The 15,361-nt window shown below is 44.6% G+C and overlaps 1 protein-coding gene across 1 annotated transcript; it reads right to left on the reverse strand.

Moving 5' to 3' along the window:
* Window positions 1-8,450: 8,450 nt before the first annotated feature.
* LOC139021551 (PRAME family member 8-like) lies at window positions 8,451-9,956 on the reverse strand. The gene is made up of 2 exons (XM_070431938.1): window positions 9,115-9,956; window positions 8,451-8,937 (listed from the first exon to the last, which is right to left on the reverse strand). Exons 1-2 carry the CDS (start codon window positions 9,954-9,956, stop codon window positions 8,451-8,453), a joined length of 1,329 nt encoding a protein of 442 aa, XP_070288039.1.
* Window positions 9,957-15,361: the final 5,405 nt, after the last annotated feature.

Below are 15,361 nucleotides of genomic sequence, written 5' to 3' on the forward strand. Positions count from 1 at the left end.
CAAAGAACCCAAGACAATTGTGGTGCCAGAGAAGGGATGCACATTGGCCCTGGAGTTGAAAGAAAGAGTAAAGTGCAGTATTCGTGGGCTGTCCATGAGTCTTTTACAAGGCCAGAGGCAGTGCACACCTAGAAGGGGAAATGGTAAAACCACTGGCACATTGCTCTCTAGGCAACCTGTGTCAGAGACTCATTATTGTGTCAAGCTCTCCCTGGAGGATTTATTCACTCATTCATACAGTTGTTGACAGGAAGTCAACTATGTGCACTGTTACAGATGGGGAGCTGCCTCAGTGCCTAGGACAGTCCACATCCCTGCTTTCTAATGGGGTGGGATTGAGGATAAACAAATAAAATACCTGTAGTTAGGCCTTAGAGATGTTAACATCAGAAAGCATTCAAACCTGTAAAGAATTTTTTTGAGTTTATTTGAGCCAAACTGTCAACAATTGCCGAGAAGCAGAAACTCAACATATTGGGATAATGCTCTGGAGAATGGTGTTGTGTGTTTTTTTTTAAACCTGTTTTTATAAATTATCATCAACGGAGAAGACGTAAGTGGGTTACATGAAATCCACTGGTGACAGATTAGGGAGGTGAGAGAAAGCAAAGTAGGGAAACCTCTGGGATTGGATAAAAAGTAAAATGATAGCTCGACCAGTGGGACTTGGTGGTTGAGTGTTGACCTATGAACCAGGAGGTCACAGGTTAGGGCACATGCCCAGATTGCAGGCTCGATCCTCAGTCGGGGCGGGGGGGGGGGGGGGGCGGTGGACATACAGGAGGCAGCCAGTCAATGATTCTCTCTCATCATTGATGTTTCTATCTCTCTCTACCTCTCCCTTCTTCTCTGAAATAAGTAAAAATATATTTAAAAAAAAGTAAAATGAGAGACATATACTTCTTTTACATAGATGGGCATAGGATAGTTAACGGTCAACAATCAACACCATAACAGTAACAATGAAGGAATTTGTGGTCTGTGCCCTGGTGCCATTTGTTGTGCCCTGAGGGGTCCAGAAAAAGGGAAGTTACAAGTTACCCTGACATTCCACAGATATATTATCTTAGATGCAAAAAGACAACAGGCTCAGTAAAGATTGAAGTTGATCTTTGTCTGGAAAGATACCAGCCTAGTACTTGACTACCCACTACACACTGCTTTTTAATGAAAAGGTTTTAATTTCAGACCATTTTAGGTCTATGAGTTTGCAAGGCTGCCAGGCAGGCCTTTCCTGAGTTAGTCAGGTTAGCATGTGGCCCCTTTTCATCCACAGAGACCATAAACAAGGATGATATAGAGTAGGCAAGACAGGGCTGGTTGGGGAAAGCCTCACAAAGAGGTGACGTTTGAGTTGGGACTGAATGACAGCAGGGGAACCAGTACAATCTGGGGTCATATAAGCAGGTTGATGAGCTGGACATGATGCTAGACTCCAAGAAAAAGTGCACCAGGGAGAAGAGAAAAAACTGCGGCCTCTAGACCTTCCCCTTTTCCCATTATTTAAGAAATTCAATGGCATTGGATGGCTAGCATCTAGTTAGAAAGATCAGAGTTAACAAATAAAAGTATAGGACACCCTGCCGGTGTGGCTCAGTGGTTGAGTGTCAACCCATGAACCAGGAGGTCATGGTTCGAGTCTCTGTCAGGGCGCATGCCTGGGTTTTAGGCTCAATCCCCAGTAGGAAGCAGCCAACCCATGATTCTCTTATCACTGATGGTTCTATCTCTCTCTCCCTTTCTTTGAAATCAATAAAAAACATATTACAAAAATACAGGACACACAATTACGTTTGAATTTCAGAGAAACACAAATTGTTTTTTTAGCATAAGTGTGTCCTAAAGAAAAGAAAAGATTAAAATTCTCTGTTGTGGAAGCAAATACAAAAATGGATAGAAGAAAGGAAGGAGAGAAACAGGCATCATCTCTCATTAGGGACTAACCTCAAAGGGGTTGACCTCCCCTCTGCTTTGCAGAGACGAGTCAATCCCATGGTCAGCGATGGACCCAGGCCAAGGTGCAGAGGAGGATGGATGAGAGAGAATGTGGTGGCCAAGCTGGCTCTTCCCCCTTCCAGGACCCACTATAGAAATGAACAGTAGGGGATCCCAACCCTTCTCCTGGAACCAGCATGGCAGGGGCAGTGGATCAGAACAGCTGTTCAGAGCCAGGGCTCCGGGGTCAATGGAGCCATGTACCTGCTGGGGTGCCTTGGGCACGTTGCTGAAGATAGCAGTCCCTCATCTGCCTAAGGCAGTAAGAGAAGACTTTAGCCCCCAGGGATGTTGAAAGGATTAAATGAATGAATGCAGGGATAGGCAACGGTAAAATTCCAGGCCCACAGTAACTACTTTAGAAAAAAGAATTCTAAGAAAAGAGAGTTTCTGTTGCTTCTTGATCACACTCTACTGCGGATGACTTAAGACCAGGCAGCAAGTTTGAGGTGGAGCCCTGGTTATCAAAATGGCCGTCCAGACCACAAAGCTGAATTATCTCAATTACAGCAGCAAATTCCTGTCGTGGTAATGAATCACAGGGTGCATGCTCACAGATGCAGGCTCTTGGCTAACAAAAAGCAGACACTGCCATAGCCTAATGATGCGACGTGTGTAGCAACCGGGCCTGTAGCCTGGTTATACAGCACAGGCCGTAATGAAATCCAGCTTCTTTGTGGAATATTTTCCCTAAATGATAAGGCTTTGCAGATGGCTCTTGCCCCCAGTGTAGCAATGTCTTCCAAAGCAAACAGTATAAAGGTTTTAACTGAGGCTGGAAAACGAAAGCTTGTCTCAGTCTAAGAATGGCAAAGCCATCTGCGAGGAAAGCAGCTTTGCGATATAAAATACACAGAGCTGTGTTGCTCAAAATAATTTAATCATAAAGTACCACTTCCTGGGTCTGAAGAGAAACATTTCTTTTTGGCCGTTGGAGCTTTCTGGAGAAAGGCGCTACATATCTGCAATGTGGTCATAGTGATGTTGAATTTCAAAGAGGAAAAAAACAATGGATTTTGGCAAACAAACACTGAAGAGATAATCTTTTCAATTATTTGCAGATGATTTTGAAAGTTTTTGTTAAAACAACTTTGACAAAACAGAAACATGGCCATCAGTTTGAAGGTAAAGAATCAGATTTTGCTGTTTGTGTTTTATTTTGAACACATTTAATAAATGAGGACATTTCTGCTCCGTGAGAGCAAAGCTCAAAAGTGGCCATGTGACAGGGAGAGCTAGCAGTCAAATCAGGCCGCACACAAGCACGTGTCTGTGTGACTAGGTCCACATTCCCTGGGGAGAATCTGTGTGTAGGTCTTTTTTTTTTTTTTTTTTTTTAAATAGTTTCTACTAAGTACTTTTTAAAAAAAAAAAAATATTTTATTGGTTCTTCACAGGGAGGAAGAGAGAGGGATAGAGAGCTAGAAACATCTATCAGCTGCCCCCTAAACACTCCCTACTGGGGATGTGCCCGCAAACAAGGCACATGCCCCTGACCGGAATCAAACCTGGGACCCCTCAGTCCACAGGCCGATGCTCCATCCACTGAGCCAAACCAGTCAGGGCTGTGTGTAGGTCTTTAACAAACACTCATTCACACACATTTCCCCTTTCGAGTCTCTTTCAGAACCACTGTCTAGTAATCAGTGATGGCGAACCTTTTGAGCTCGGCATGTCAGCATTTTAAAAAACCCTAACTTAACTCTGGTGCCGTGTCACATATAGAAATTTTTTGATATTTGAAACCATAGTAAAACAAAGATTTATATTTTTGATATTTATTTTATATATTTAAATGCCATTTAACAAAGAAAAATCAACCAAAAAAACGAGTTCGCGTGTCACCCCTGACACACGTGTCATAGGTTCACCATCACTGGTCTAGTTAGTTCTGGAAAATAGATTCCAATATTGCTCCAGCCATTGGCTATAAGGTCGATCTTATCCTATTCTAATATTAATTGATGCTTTTTTTTTTTTTTTTTAGCTTTTCTTCTTACACAAAGTATTGCTCAGTGAACACACAGGGTTTTAACATGCCATATTCCATGTTTGAAGAACATTTTATGCCATCCATATGACTGTCCTTTAGCCATTATGAACTTAAATTCAAACTTTTAGCTCTTTTAGACATAAAGGGTGTCCCAAAATTCACGCAAGAAGTAATTTTGATAGAAAACACAGGTTTGTAATTAAAAATTGTAAATTTTTATTGATTCATAAAGTATATGAATTTCGATGAGGCTCATTTTCATCTTGATGGCTTGGTTAATCGACAAAATTGTCACATTTGGGGTTCAGAAAATCCATGAGTGATTGTTGAGAAACAAATGCATCCACAACGTGTCACTGTTTGGTGCGGATTTTGGGCTGGAGGCATCATCAGACCATTCTTCTTTGAAAATGCGGCTGCTCAGGCAATAACAAAAGAGTGCGTATGTGCCAGCAAAGTCATGGAGGCCATTTACCCTATATCCTATTCCATACATAACCCTATACTGTATACTTTATGAATCAATAAAAAATTTACAATTTTCAATTATAAACCTGTGTTTTCTATCAAAATTACTTCTTGTGTGAATTTTGGGACACCCTTTAGATCCACACGCATATTAACAAAATCAGTTCTGCGCATTAACCAATAGTAACATATTTTTAAGTGGGTCTCTGAAGGAAATAAAAACACCTTCAACATTGTATTTGGCATTTATTAACCTGAAGAAGGATAATCCATATGGGCAAAGGTAATCCTGCCCTTCTCCTCCCTCCTCTCCCCTCCCTCCCCGCTCTCTTCCTTCCCTCAGCTTTGCACACTCATACACCCGGACATTCTGTGACACATACCTCATTTTCATGCTTTTGGAAAAAGTCCACATGATTTTGAGGACATTTTATAAGATTTCCCCCTAATTATCCATTTCATAAAGCAATATGCATTCAGACCTCCAGTTAGCCCTCGTGTGTTCTGTGTTCTGGCTGCTGCCTGGTTCAATAACTCACTCAGTGGGCTTGGACAGAGAGTGATTTCTGCGTCATAACTATTGCATCGTGCTTCCGAGTTTTCAGATTGCTTTCACATAGATCGTCCTATCTTACCTGGTGACAGTTATGTGAGCTACTACTTGTCAATATACCCAGGAGGAAATGAGGAATAGAGAAATTGCATATCCAACAGCCCTACCTCTGATCCCATTCATCTGGCTGTCACAATGGACAGTGGTCCTCAGCCCAGGCTGCCCAGCAGAATCACCTGGAGTATTAAAAAGCCCAATTTCCACACTGCCCTAATTATCATTCCCACCAAGCCTAATGATCAGAATTCCTGGGGCAGGGTGGGGGGCATGAGGGGAGAGGGTGAAGACCAGGGTCAGGAATTCCAATGTGCAACCCAGGGTGAGACTCGACTCTCTAGATCAGTGGTTCCCAACATTTTTATGGCCATGCCCCACCTCTGCATCTCTAAAATCCCGATACCCCCTCCCCCCGTGACATATAATTCTTATTATTTAAAAAGTGAACTCCTATTCACATGGAGGAAGCCTAAAAGGCCATTAAATTGGTCTAAACAAGTTTCTAAAGAACATGGCATCCATGAAAGAGAAAAATAATAGAACGAAAGTTCAGTTGAAGTACTGAGGAAGAAATCACTAAGAAATTGTTAAAAAATAATAATAATATGAAGTGATAAGAAAAAATAGCAAATAAAGTTTCAAAATACAAAATAGAGAACTGAAATGCATAAATATGTCACAATATATATTTATATACTATACATGAGGCCCCTAGAACCATAAGAAATGCAAAAAATTCACTGTTAATAAGTTATTCTTGAATCGCTCCCCTTAAAAATCAAATTGCCCCCCTGTGGGCATGCTCCCCACATTAGGAGCCACTGCTCTGGATCAAGTGCCTCCTTTTCCCAAGTATTCATTAACCTGTTAATACATCCCTGATTCCACTCTCTGAGCTGAATTGGAAATGTACCCTGAGGACTAGGACCCAGAACTCCATCTGAGATTTTATTGACAAAGTATTTTCTCTAGCTGTCATCCGCCATTTCTTCTTTGGTTTGCCTTTTATGTCAATGCTAGATTTTCTAGGCGCCATTCTAAGAAAGGAGGGTGGGGTTGGGGTAGCAGTCTCTCTTCCCGTCATGAAAGTTAAAATCAGTCTTTCCTCTCCGGGTGATGAATCAATGCCTCATGTTTCTGGAAATATTACAGCATTCCATTCAGATTTTAATCTGGATAAGTCACAGTTTTCCTCAAAATTCACTATTGAGATCAGCTCACAGACTCATTAAAATTTTGTTTACCACTGCTCTTCAGTAACCTACTTCACACATGTCAGGGGGGCAGCCCCTTCTGCTGCTCTGTGTGCAGAGCTCTCTCTCCAGGGACCAGCAGCTCCAGGTCTTCAGGCTGTGGTTTCCATGAAGGTGTGGGGCTGGTCTTCTTTGCACTGTAGTGGCCTTTCACTGCACTCGGAACTCCAGCACTCTGGAGTCTGGGAGGCTTGGGCAGCTGCCTCCCACATAGACTCACTCTCCTCGGGGAAAATGCAGGTGGAAGCAAACTGAACAGTTACCCCTCAACTCATGGGTTCTCAACCAACTGTTAACCCATGAGGTCAATACTGCAGCAATCTAAAGCTTGAGAAAACCAACCTTCTGGAAAACTCCAAGAATACATTTTAGGGAATCTGGCTCTACCTTCATGTTGTTAAAAATGATGAAAGAAAGCAATCTAGATGATACAAACCAACTTTATTTAACACTTCATGAAGTGAACAGTCTTTATTTGGAGAACTGCAAAATGGGGCTGAAGGCAAGAAAATTTTATAGGATAAAAATATAAAGAACAAGGAAGATAAAAACAAGAACTATCTTATTGGCTGGGGCCATAACCCACCTTGTTTGGGGCGAGAAGGAATAATGAAATAAGTACAGAGCCCTGAGTTGGCTTGGTGTTTGGGGACTGGCTGACTGGATATACCGTGTTTCTGGTCAACTGGAGCATTTACAGAGACACAAAAGTAATCTAAGTCTTGGTTTGCAAGATGGGCTCCATCTTGGGCCTAGACATTTATTTCAACAATGTCCTGGATCATACACGGGTACATTTTCCACTGCAAACTGGAACTTGAGTATTGACCGATGGGCATGCTTTCTAGCTTTACATATTAAGATTCTGAGACTCAAGAGTGATGTGACTGAAGAAAACCATTTTTATTACTTTCTTAGTTTTATGCACAAAATGGTATCCAATGAATAAGTAGGTTTTTAATAGGTGATTTGTACATATCAGCAAAAATAAACACTTGGTCCTCTAGATGGGTTCCAGTTTTTCAGTAGCTCTGGACTTCAGCACGTGGGATAAAAAGAAAGCCAAGCCATGGGAGTGGGATCAGCACTAGGATTCAAGCCTCTGGCCACTGCTGAAAGCTCTGAGTCCTGCCCTAGTAGTGCCCGAGAAAGCTGTCTGTAGCTAACAGCCTCTTTCTGACACTTTCTCCCCCAATGGACCTCCCTTTCATTTTATTTTATAGTTATTTATTTATTTTTCACACCATGGAATACTATGCAGCTGTAAAAAGAAGGATCTCTTACCCTTTATGAACAACAGGTATGGACCTGTAGAGCATTGTGCTAAGCGAAATGAGCCAGTAAGAAAAGAGAAATATCACATGATCTTACTTAAAGGTGGAACCCAATGAACAAACCAGATAAACAAAATAGGTCCAGAGGCATGGGTGAATGGAACGGACTGACAAATTTCAGAGGAGAGGGACAGGAAGAGATTAACCAAAGAACATATATGCATCTATGCATAGCCCATGGACACAGAAAACAATGTGGTGAGGGCCTGGAGTGGCATGGAGGCTGGGTGGGAGGAGGCAAATGGGGGGAAATAGAGGACACCATAATACTGTCAATAAATGTACCACAGTTTTTTATTATTTTTTTTTGCCTTTGAAATTGTCTTTATTTCTGAACATTCCTTTACAACCATCCTCCCCAGGATTGACTCCCACACATGCGGCTGGAGGCCAAATCTCTATCCCCATCCCCAAGCAAATCAGATTCATGTTTCTGATTGTAGGACACTTTGCCTTTGAGGTCCCATGAACTCCCCTTTGCCCCTGCAATCCTGTACCCGGGCTGGGTCCCTCCCTTTCCCTATTCACACTGAGCATGAACCTGAAATGTGAGTGCCCCCTGTATAGTGCACCCCGGTCAGAGGTTTCAGCTTCCAAAGGCCCAGAAAGAAGCCTTTGCTGGGTGCACCCAGTGAGCAGGGTCACTACAGGGGCACATCACCGGCTCCATGTTATGAAAACGCCACCTCATAAAACTTCCTATGTCTAAGATGCTTGGTGGCAAGCTGGATGGTCCTGGGCTGTCCTAACTCCCTCAGTATCCCCATGAGCTCAGCCTGGGTCAGGGCAAATCTCTCTTAGTTGACAGTCCCTTGGGTCCTGTAACACTCCAGGGGGATGGGGTACATCTCAAACTCTAAACTGCGCAGCCCGGCTGTGTGGCGCAGCAGCTTCTCCATGGTGGCCACGGGGAAGTTGTTCATAGAGATGCTGAAGAATCTGAGCTGGTGGCAGCCGCTCAGGGCAGGCAGGATGGTCTCGACTTGGGAGTCCGCCATCCCACATTTATCCAGACCCAGGTCCTGGAGTGTAGATGCCACTGCCTCCAGCAGAGCTCGGAGGGGCTCACTGAAATCCGCAAGGCTGAGGCCAAATAGATGCAGGATCTTCAGCTGCCTGAGGTTCGGGCACTGGAACAGGTGTGTCAGGTCTGAATGCGTCAGCCGCTCGCAATGTGTTAGGCAGAGTTTGTCCAAGGGAGTCTGTAGGCACCTGAGCATCTGGTCCAGACGGCCTGGGAGGAAGGAGGGAGAACGCATGTAGAGCGCCCGGAGGTGCCGCAGCCTGAGCATCTGAGAGAGGAATTGGGAAAAGGATCGCTGCTCCTCCTGCTCCTGCCTTTCCCATTCCTGCTCCTCTTCCTCCTACTCCTCTGCCTCCTCTTCCTCCTGCTCTTCCTTCTCCAACTCCTCTTCCTCTTCCCACTCCTGCTCCTCTTCCTCCTGCTCCTCCCTCTCCAACTCCTCTTCCTCCAACTCCTGCTCTTCTTCCTGTTGTTCTTCTTCCTCTCCGTCCTCCTCCTGTTCTTCGTCCTCTTCCTCCTCATCCTCCTCAGCCAACTCTTCCAGGAGAAAGAGTGTCTGCAGGTTACTCATCTGACCCAGGTAGAGAGCAAGTGTCCCCAGGGTGGGCAGGTCCCAGGTGCAGTTCACATACACCTTCTGGATGCAGTCCAGCCTCACCCTATCCAGGACCCTCCTGACCCTCTGGAAGGGCACCTCAGAAATCCTCAGTGCCTTGCAGCACAGGTGTAGCAACCCTTCCCTCTGCTGGGCCCATTGGATGATGTGCATGGAAAACTTATCCCGGTCCCTTTCATTGAAGTTAAGGTCTAGGAACACCTCCAAGGAAGCCAGGGGATGCTCCATGTTGGGGCTGGAGCTGTGCACAGTCACTGGTCCTGTCGGTGAGCAATTCTCAGTGCTGACTCCAAGCCACATATCCCAGAAGTTGGCACCCGTGTTCCTTAAATCCAGCACCCGCAATTTGCACCTCCTGGGCCAAACCCCCTGGGCAAGCAGAACGTCAAGCGCGTCAAACACGGCTTTTAAGCCGGCGGCCCTGGTTGGGGCATGATCAGGGGGACGCTGCATCAAGACCCCTAGAGGGAAGACAGTGAAGGGCCAGGCTTGGGCCAACACCTTCAGTAGCTGGGGGCGGCGTCCACCACGGTAGGCCATTATGAACAGGAATGGGAAGAGCTCAGCGGGCAGGTACTCCAGAGCTGCGATGGCCGAGGCCTGGTCCCTCAGCAGGCGCTTTGCTGCCAGCTCCAGGAGTGTGGGTGGCGTGCGGATGCTCATCTTCAAGGTGCTCAGAAGGGAATCCTGCAGAAATGTCTGCTGTGATCCGGTTAGCTAGGTCTCAGATCTCAGACCTGGTGGAGAACCACGCACTGACTGCAGAGCTGGAGGACTCTGAATCTCTTCTCTGGTGCCTGAGGTTTTTATACACCTTCTCAAATGCTAACATCCAATCAGAACCCCTGGTCTAAACCCCATAATCCTAATGGGATTTATGCGTTTCTCCCTATTAATTGATTGACCCAGATATCCGTTTAGAAGAGAGAAAGTTAGGGAGGGGCAAGATTGAAGAATGGCTCATTGATTCCTTCCAAAGGCACTGACTGAGGTGGACGGATGGCCCATAGTTATCCTACTTGGTGTGAGAGAGTGAAGGGTATAATGGGTTCCTGATGTTAGAAAGGAAAAAAAACACAACCTCAGAGCATGGTTGCTGGGATCTTTGGCCACATTAGAGTAATCCAAATTATCCACAGTTAAAACAGGCGAGAAGACAATGGTGGCATTCCCAAGAAAAAAACAAATGTGTCCATGCATGTAGTTGTCACTTAGGTTTTATGTCAGGTGACACAGCAGATCATGGAGCTCATGATCAGGGAGCAAGCGGTGGTCATTTGAGGATGTGGGGGGCCCTTCACACCACAAGGCTTCTCTGAGGGAGGTCAGGACAGAATCACCATGAGAAGCAGGGGTCAGGGCTGGGCAGGGTGGGGCTGAGCCATCCTAATGGAACCCTGTGAATGACCAAGGGCCATGTAACATATGGGTGTTTTTCCTTGGAGAGAAGAGAGATGGAAAGACTCTTCTCTGGGTGAATTTAGGATTTAAAAGGAGGCAAGCTGGAGGGCAAACAGTGCCACCCTAGAGGTCAAAGGGAGAGATTCCATCTTCTGTCCCTTTGAAGGAGGAAAAGGGTGGGTCTCCTCTGGGAAAGATGAGATTAGCTCAGCAACTGGGTGGAGAAGATTAAATCTAAGAATGTGATTAGAGGGAAAGAGGTCAGGTCTGGGAGTTAGACATTTTCAAGCCCGAGAGGCACTGAAGGCAGATGCATGGGCTCTTTTGGGATCTGGGAGCCCGGGAGAGAAATAAACATGGGCCAATCACACATAACCCTGTCACATCACGGCAGCTGCCACGAGGTGACGTTTGTCTGCGGGTCGGGGTTCTTCCACAGAGAACCCTTCCCAGGTAGCAAGTGCCTTCCCTCACTACGTAGTGTCTCCATGGCCCCATTTCTGCCCTCAGGGCACCCCTTCACTTCACCACACCCCCAATGATCTCCCTTATGACCATGGGCCCTCAGGTTCCCTCTTCAGTAAGCCTGTCCCCCAGAATCACTCTGTTCTGTATTTGTCTGACAGCCTGTTGTCTGCTGGACCAGAGGCTCGTTGAAGCCAGGGAGGAATCATGGCTCCTTAGTTCTCTGCTGTGACTGGGTTGGCTGGGGCTTAGATCTCAGACCTGGTGGAGAACCACGGCACTGACTGCACAGCTGGAGGACTCACCACCACCGTTTTTTTATCCACTCATCTACTGATGGGCACTTGGGCTGTTTCCAAATCTTAGCTATTGTAAATAATGCTGCTATGAACATAGGGGTGCATATATTTTTTTCCTGATTGGTGGTGTGGGGTTCTTAGGATACATTCCCGGAAGTGGGATCACTGGGTCATAGGGCAGGTCCATTTTTAAAGTTTTGAGGAAAGTCCGTACTGTTTTCACAGTTGCCGCACCTGAATACCTACCTTCAGGAGGAATTGCTGGGACAGGCATTCATGCAGCTTTCCCTTCATGTAAATAGGAAGTGGGAACCCATTTCTGGCCCTGCTGGTGGTGAAGGCGAAGACAGTCTCGATGAGCTATTGTCTACACAGGGACTATCAGATGTTGTTCAATATGCTGTTTTCATCAATGATGTGTAGACTTTGCTGTGCTTTTTAAATATTCACTGATTTTCTTACCAGTGAGCCTGGCTCTCGTTTCCCCTTATCCAGATTGACCATCTGGACACCTTTTCCCCTTTTCCCTCAAACTTTCTGCTCATATCTTTTGCTCATTTGGGCAGAGTATTATTTTTTCTTATAGATTTACAAGAATTTTTAAATTTAATGATAAGGCTAAGCTTTTTATGACATGTACTTTGCAAAAATTTTCCCATTTCATCACATGCTTTTAAATGTTTTTCTAATAACTTAAAAATATATATTGTTTCTTAAATGTGCATGGTTTTATCTTTTAATCATTTCCCGTTTGGCTTCTGTGGTATATTCCTGGGGAGCACCTCGCTGTGTTAATAACCACGGGGCTTTTCTAAGTTGGTAACTTTATCTCCTGTAATGGGAAGGCTTTTAAAAGAAAAATCTCGACTATTTCCACATTGAGCATGATACTGCTTTGGGATTAAAAATTCTATACCCCAACATCATCGCTTCTTTTCAGGTTTAACTTTATTATGAAAATATGAAACATATAGAGAAATAGAACAAACTGTGTACTGAACCTCATTTATTCATCTCCTAGCTGCAATAATTATCAACACTCAGTCATTCTTATTTCATCTACCTCTTACTCTTTTGTTTGCTTTGAAGCAAATTCTAGATACCATACCATTTGATGCATAAATACTTCAGTATCTAGCTCTAACAGGAAATGTTTTTGAAATAACACTATCATTCTGTTATTTTCACACTCAATACAATACCAATTAATAGTTTAATAGGTATTTACATAAAAATTTACATCAAAACTATTTTTTTACAGGTGTTTTTCTGGATTCAGGATCCAGATAAAGTTTCACATTGCACTTGGGTGATGTGTCTCTTAGGTCTCTTTTAATCTGTAGTAGTTCTTCGCGTTTTTGTGAATTTATTTGTTGAAGCCACGGGGGCATTGCCCTACAGGGTGAGTTCTGTTTGGATTTAGCTGACTGCTCTCTCAATGAACAAGTCTTTTATCTTCCATGTTTCCTGTAAACTGGTGTTTATGTCTAAGGTTCAATTAAACTCAGGTTTTTTTAAAAGTTTTTTTGGCAAGAATATTTTATGAGAATGCTATGTACTTCCTATTGCCTAATAGTGGGAAGCAATAATGTCTTTCCATGTCACTTTTAATGGTATTAAGACTGATTGGTGAATTCAGGTGCTGTGGATCTAGGAATCACCAGTTGTCTACATTTCTATTGATAATTTGCTCCAGAAGTCAGAGCTGGTGGCGAGTGGAATGGTTGGGAGCAATAGGTTGAAGTCAGAGACACTTAGGGGGTGTAGGGTCAAGTGTAGGTTCTGTCAGCCACATATACTACTTTGGCTATTTCTCAGTCTCTCAGATTCTCTAAGGCTTGCTCAGCTTTGAGGAGCAATGCTGCGTGTGACTGTTGCTGGAGTGGGGTGAGTTCTTTGGCAGGGCCGTGGTGTGGTGCAGAGGAGTAGTAGCTGTAATTGCTGCCACTGGTTTAAGCAGATGGAATTTGTTTAGATGGCCTTTCTGAAGCTGAGGCCCAGGATGAATTGCCAGGCAGCTCCAATAGCTGGGTTACCTGTGGATTCAGAGGAAATCTGTGGACAGAAGAGTTCATCGTCCAGTTGTAATAGCTCAATGGTGATACCAATTCTGCCAGATTTGGGTCCTGTGGACAGAGATGAGAGGTCTATAAATTTGCATTTACTTTGCAAGTCCTGGTTTATAATGCTTGTCAATGTGCCACCAAGGTGAAGATAGATTGATGACTACATTTTGGTAATTTTCTTACTTTCCTGAAATCAGTGCTCAATCCTGTTACAGGCAAGATACATGTCACATGATCTCACTCATTTATGGAATATAATGAACAACATAAACTGATGAACAAAAACAGATTCAGTGACAGAGAAGCATCGATCAGACTGTCAAATCTCATAGGGAAGGTAGGGGAGGGTGGGGGTAAGGGGAGAGATCAACCAAAGGACTTGTAGGCATGCATATAAGCCTAGCCAATGGACACAGACAACAGGGGGGTGAGGGCATGAGTGGGGGGGTTGGGAGGGTAATGGGGGGATGAGGACACATATGTAATACCTTAATCAATCATGAAATTTTAAAAAAAGACTCCAACTGGTTCTAATCAATGGCAGAGGGAGCACCGTGTCTGTCCAGGAGGGCTGAGTCTGTGTCTATGCAGGAAAAGCTGCATGGAGAGCTTCTCCTAAGCAATTACCCAACAGATAATGGTGTGCATGGTGTGCACCACCAGCAGGGACAGGTCAGCAAGGTGGGAAACTCTATAGTTGCTACTCATTCATAAATATTGTGAACACTTTTGTGTGGCAGGTACTGTTTTAGGTTCTGGGGTAGTTCAGTGAGCATGATAAGTTCCCTGTCCTCCTGTGGCTGATGCATATTGTAATTGTGTGTGTGTGTGGCGGGGGGGCAGCCAACAAAATACTGATGCAATCCTACAATAATAGAGCAAGTCAGAAAGTGATACAAACCATGGCAAAGAAAGTAGAGCGGACTAAGGGGGCTTAGAGTGACCTGGGAAGGGTGTGGGTTATAGTTGAGATGGGATAGTCAGGGCAGGTAGGCCTGGCTCTCAAGAACAAGAAGGGTAATGATGGCTTCTCCAGACCCCACACAATCAGTAACCTATTTGCTCAGCACTGATCTTGGCCCGAGTGAAACTGTCATGCTCAAAAGATCCACTGCACCCTACATTGCTGCCCTGCATGCCAGAATCACGGTTCCACTCATTCATCTCCTTAAAGGTGTTTTCCCTACTCCCCAGACCAAGAGAGACCTAGGAAGCCTCCTGACCCCCACTTTGCCAGGACAATATTGCTTCCCAAGAAGACTCTGCACTGGTAGGATTTGCACATTTTTGAAAGAACACTATGTCATCATCACTACCATCATCACCATCACCATCACCATCACCATCACCATCACCATCACCATCATCTTACCTTCCTCAAAAGTCTGATCAGGGACAGTCACATGTCAGCCACACGTGGGCTTGGTGAATGAGCTCTTTTGAGCCTGGCCTGACTGGTTGAGCCAGCCAAACCTTTTGTTTGTCATAGGAAGACAACTTTTCCCTCTTTAGAAGTAGATGTTTCACTGGATGAATCATGCCTAACTCACTCACTGGAGCCAGAGACAGTTGGCTTCCCAGGCTGTTTACTGCAGCACAGACTTTTCTCCTAGGAGTTCTTAGGAAATGACAGAGACAGAAAATTGTCATTGTTTTTGCTTAAAAAAACCTGGAGGCCTGGAAATAAGCCAATCTTTAGTAGAAAAGAGTTCTCATCTGCCAGTCTATTTTATTCTGTGTCATGCAGAACAACTTCGGGGCCACTGTAGTGACCTGCCTTTAGCACAGGTGAGGCCTGCTAGCAGAAGCAGTGACAGCTTCTTCTCCTTCACCTGCT

The sequence above is a fragment of the Myotis yumanensis genome, unplaced genomic scaffold (genome assembly GCF_028538775.1).
Source record: "Myotis yumanensis isolate MYYU_CA2020_CCGP unplaced genomic scaffold, mMyoYum1.0.hap1 SCAF_13, whole genome shotgun sequence".
Taxonomy (NCBI): Eukaryota; Metazoa; Chordata; class Mammalia; order Chiroptera; family Vespertilionidae; genus Myotis; species Myotis yumanensis.

Excerpts from the sequence above, each read along its gene's own strand:
- LOC139021551 (XM_070431938.1), bottom strand. The coding sequence starts at position 9,956 with ATGAGCATCCGCACGCCACCCACACTCCTGGAGCTGGCAGCAAAGCGC. Across the intron at positions 8,938-9,114 it reads CAGGAGTTGGAGGAAGAGGA|GCTGCGGCACCTCCGGGCGC; the intron begins GTTGGAGAGGGA and ends TCAGATGCTCAG.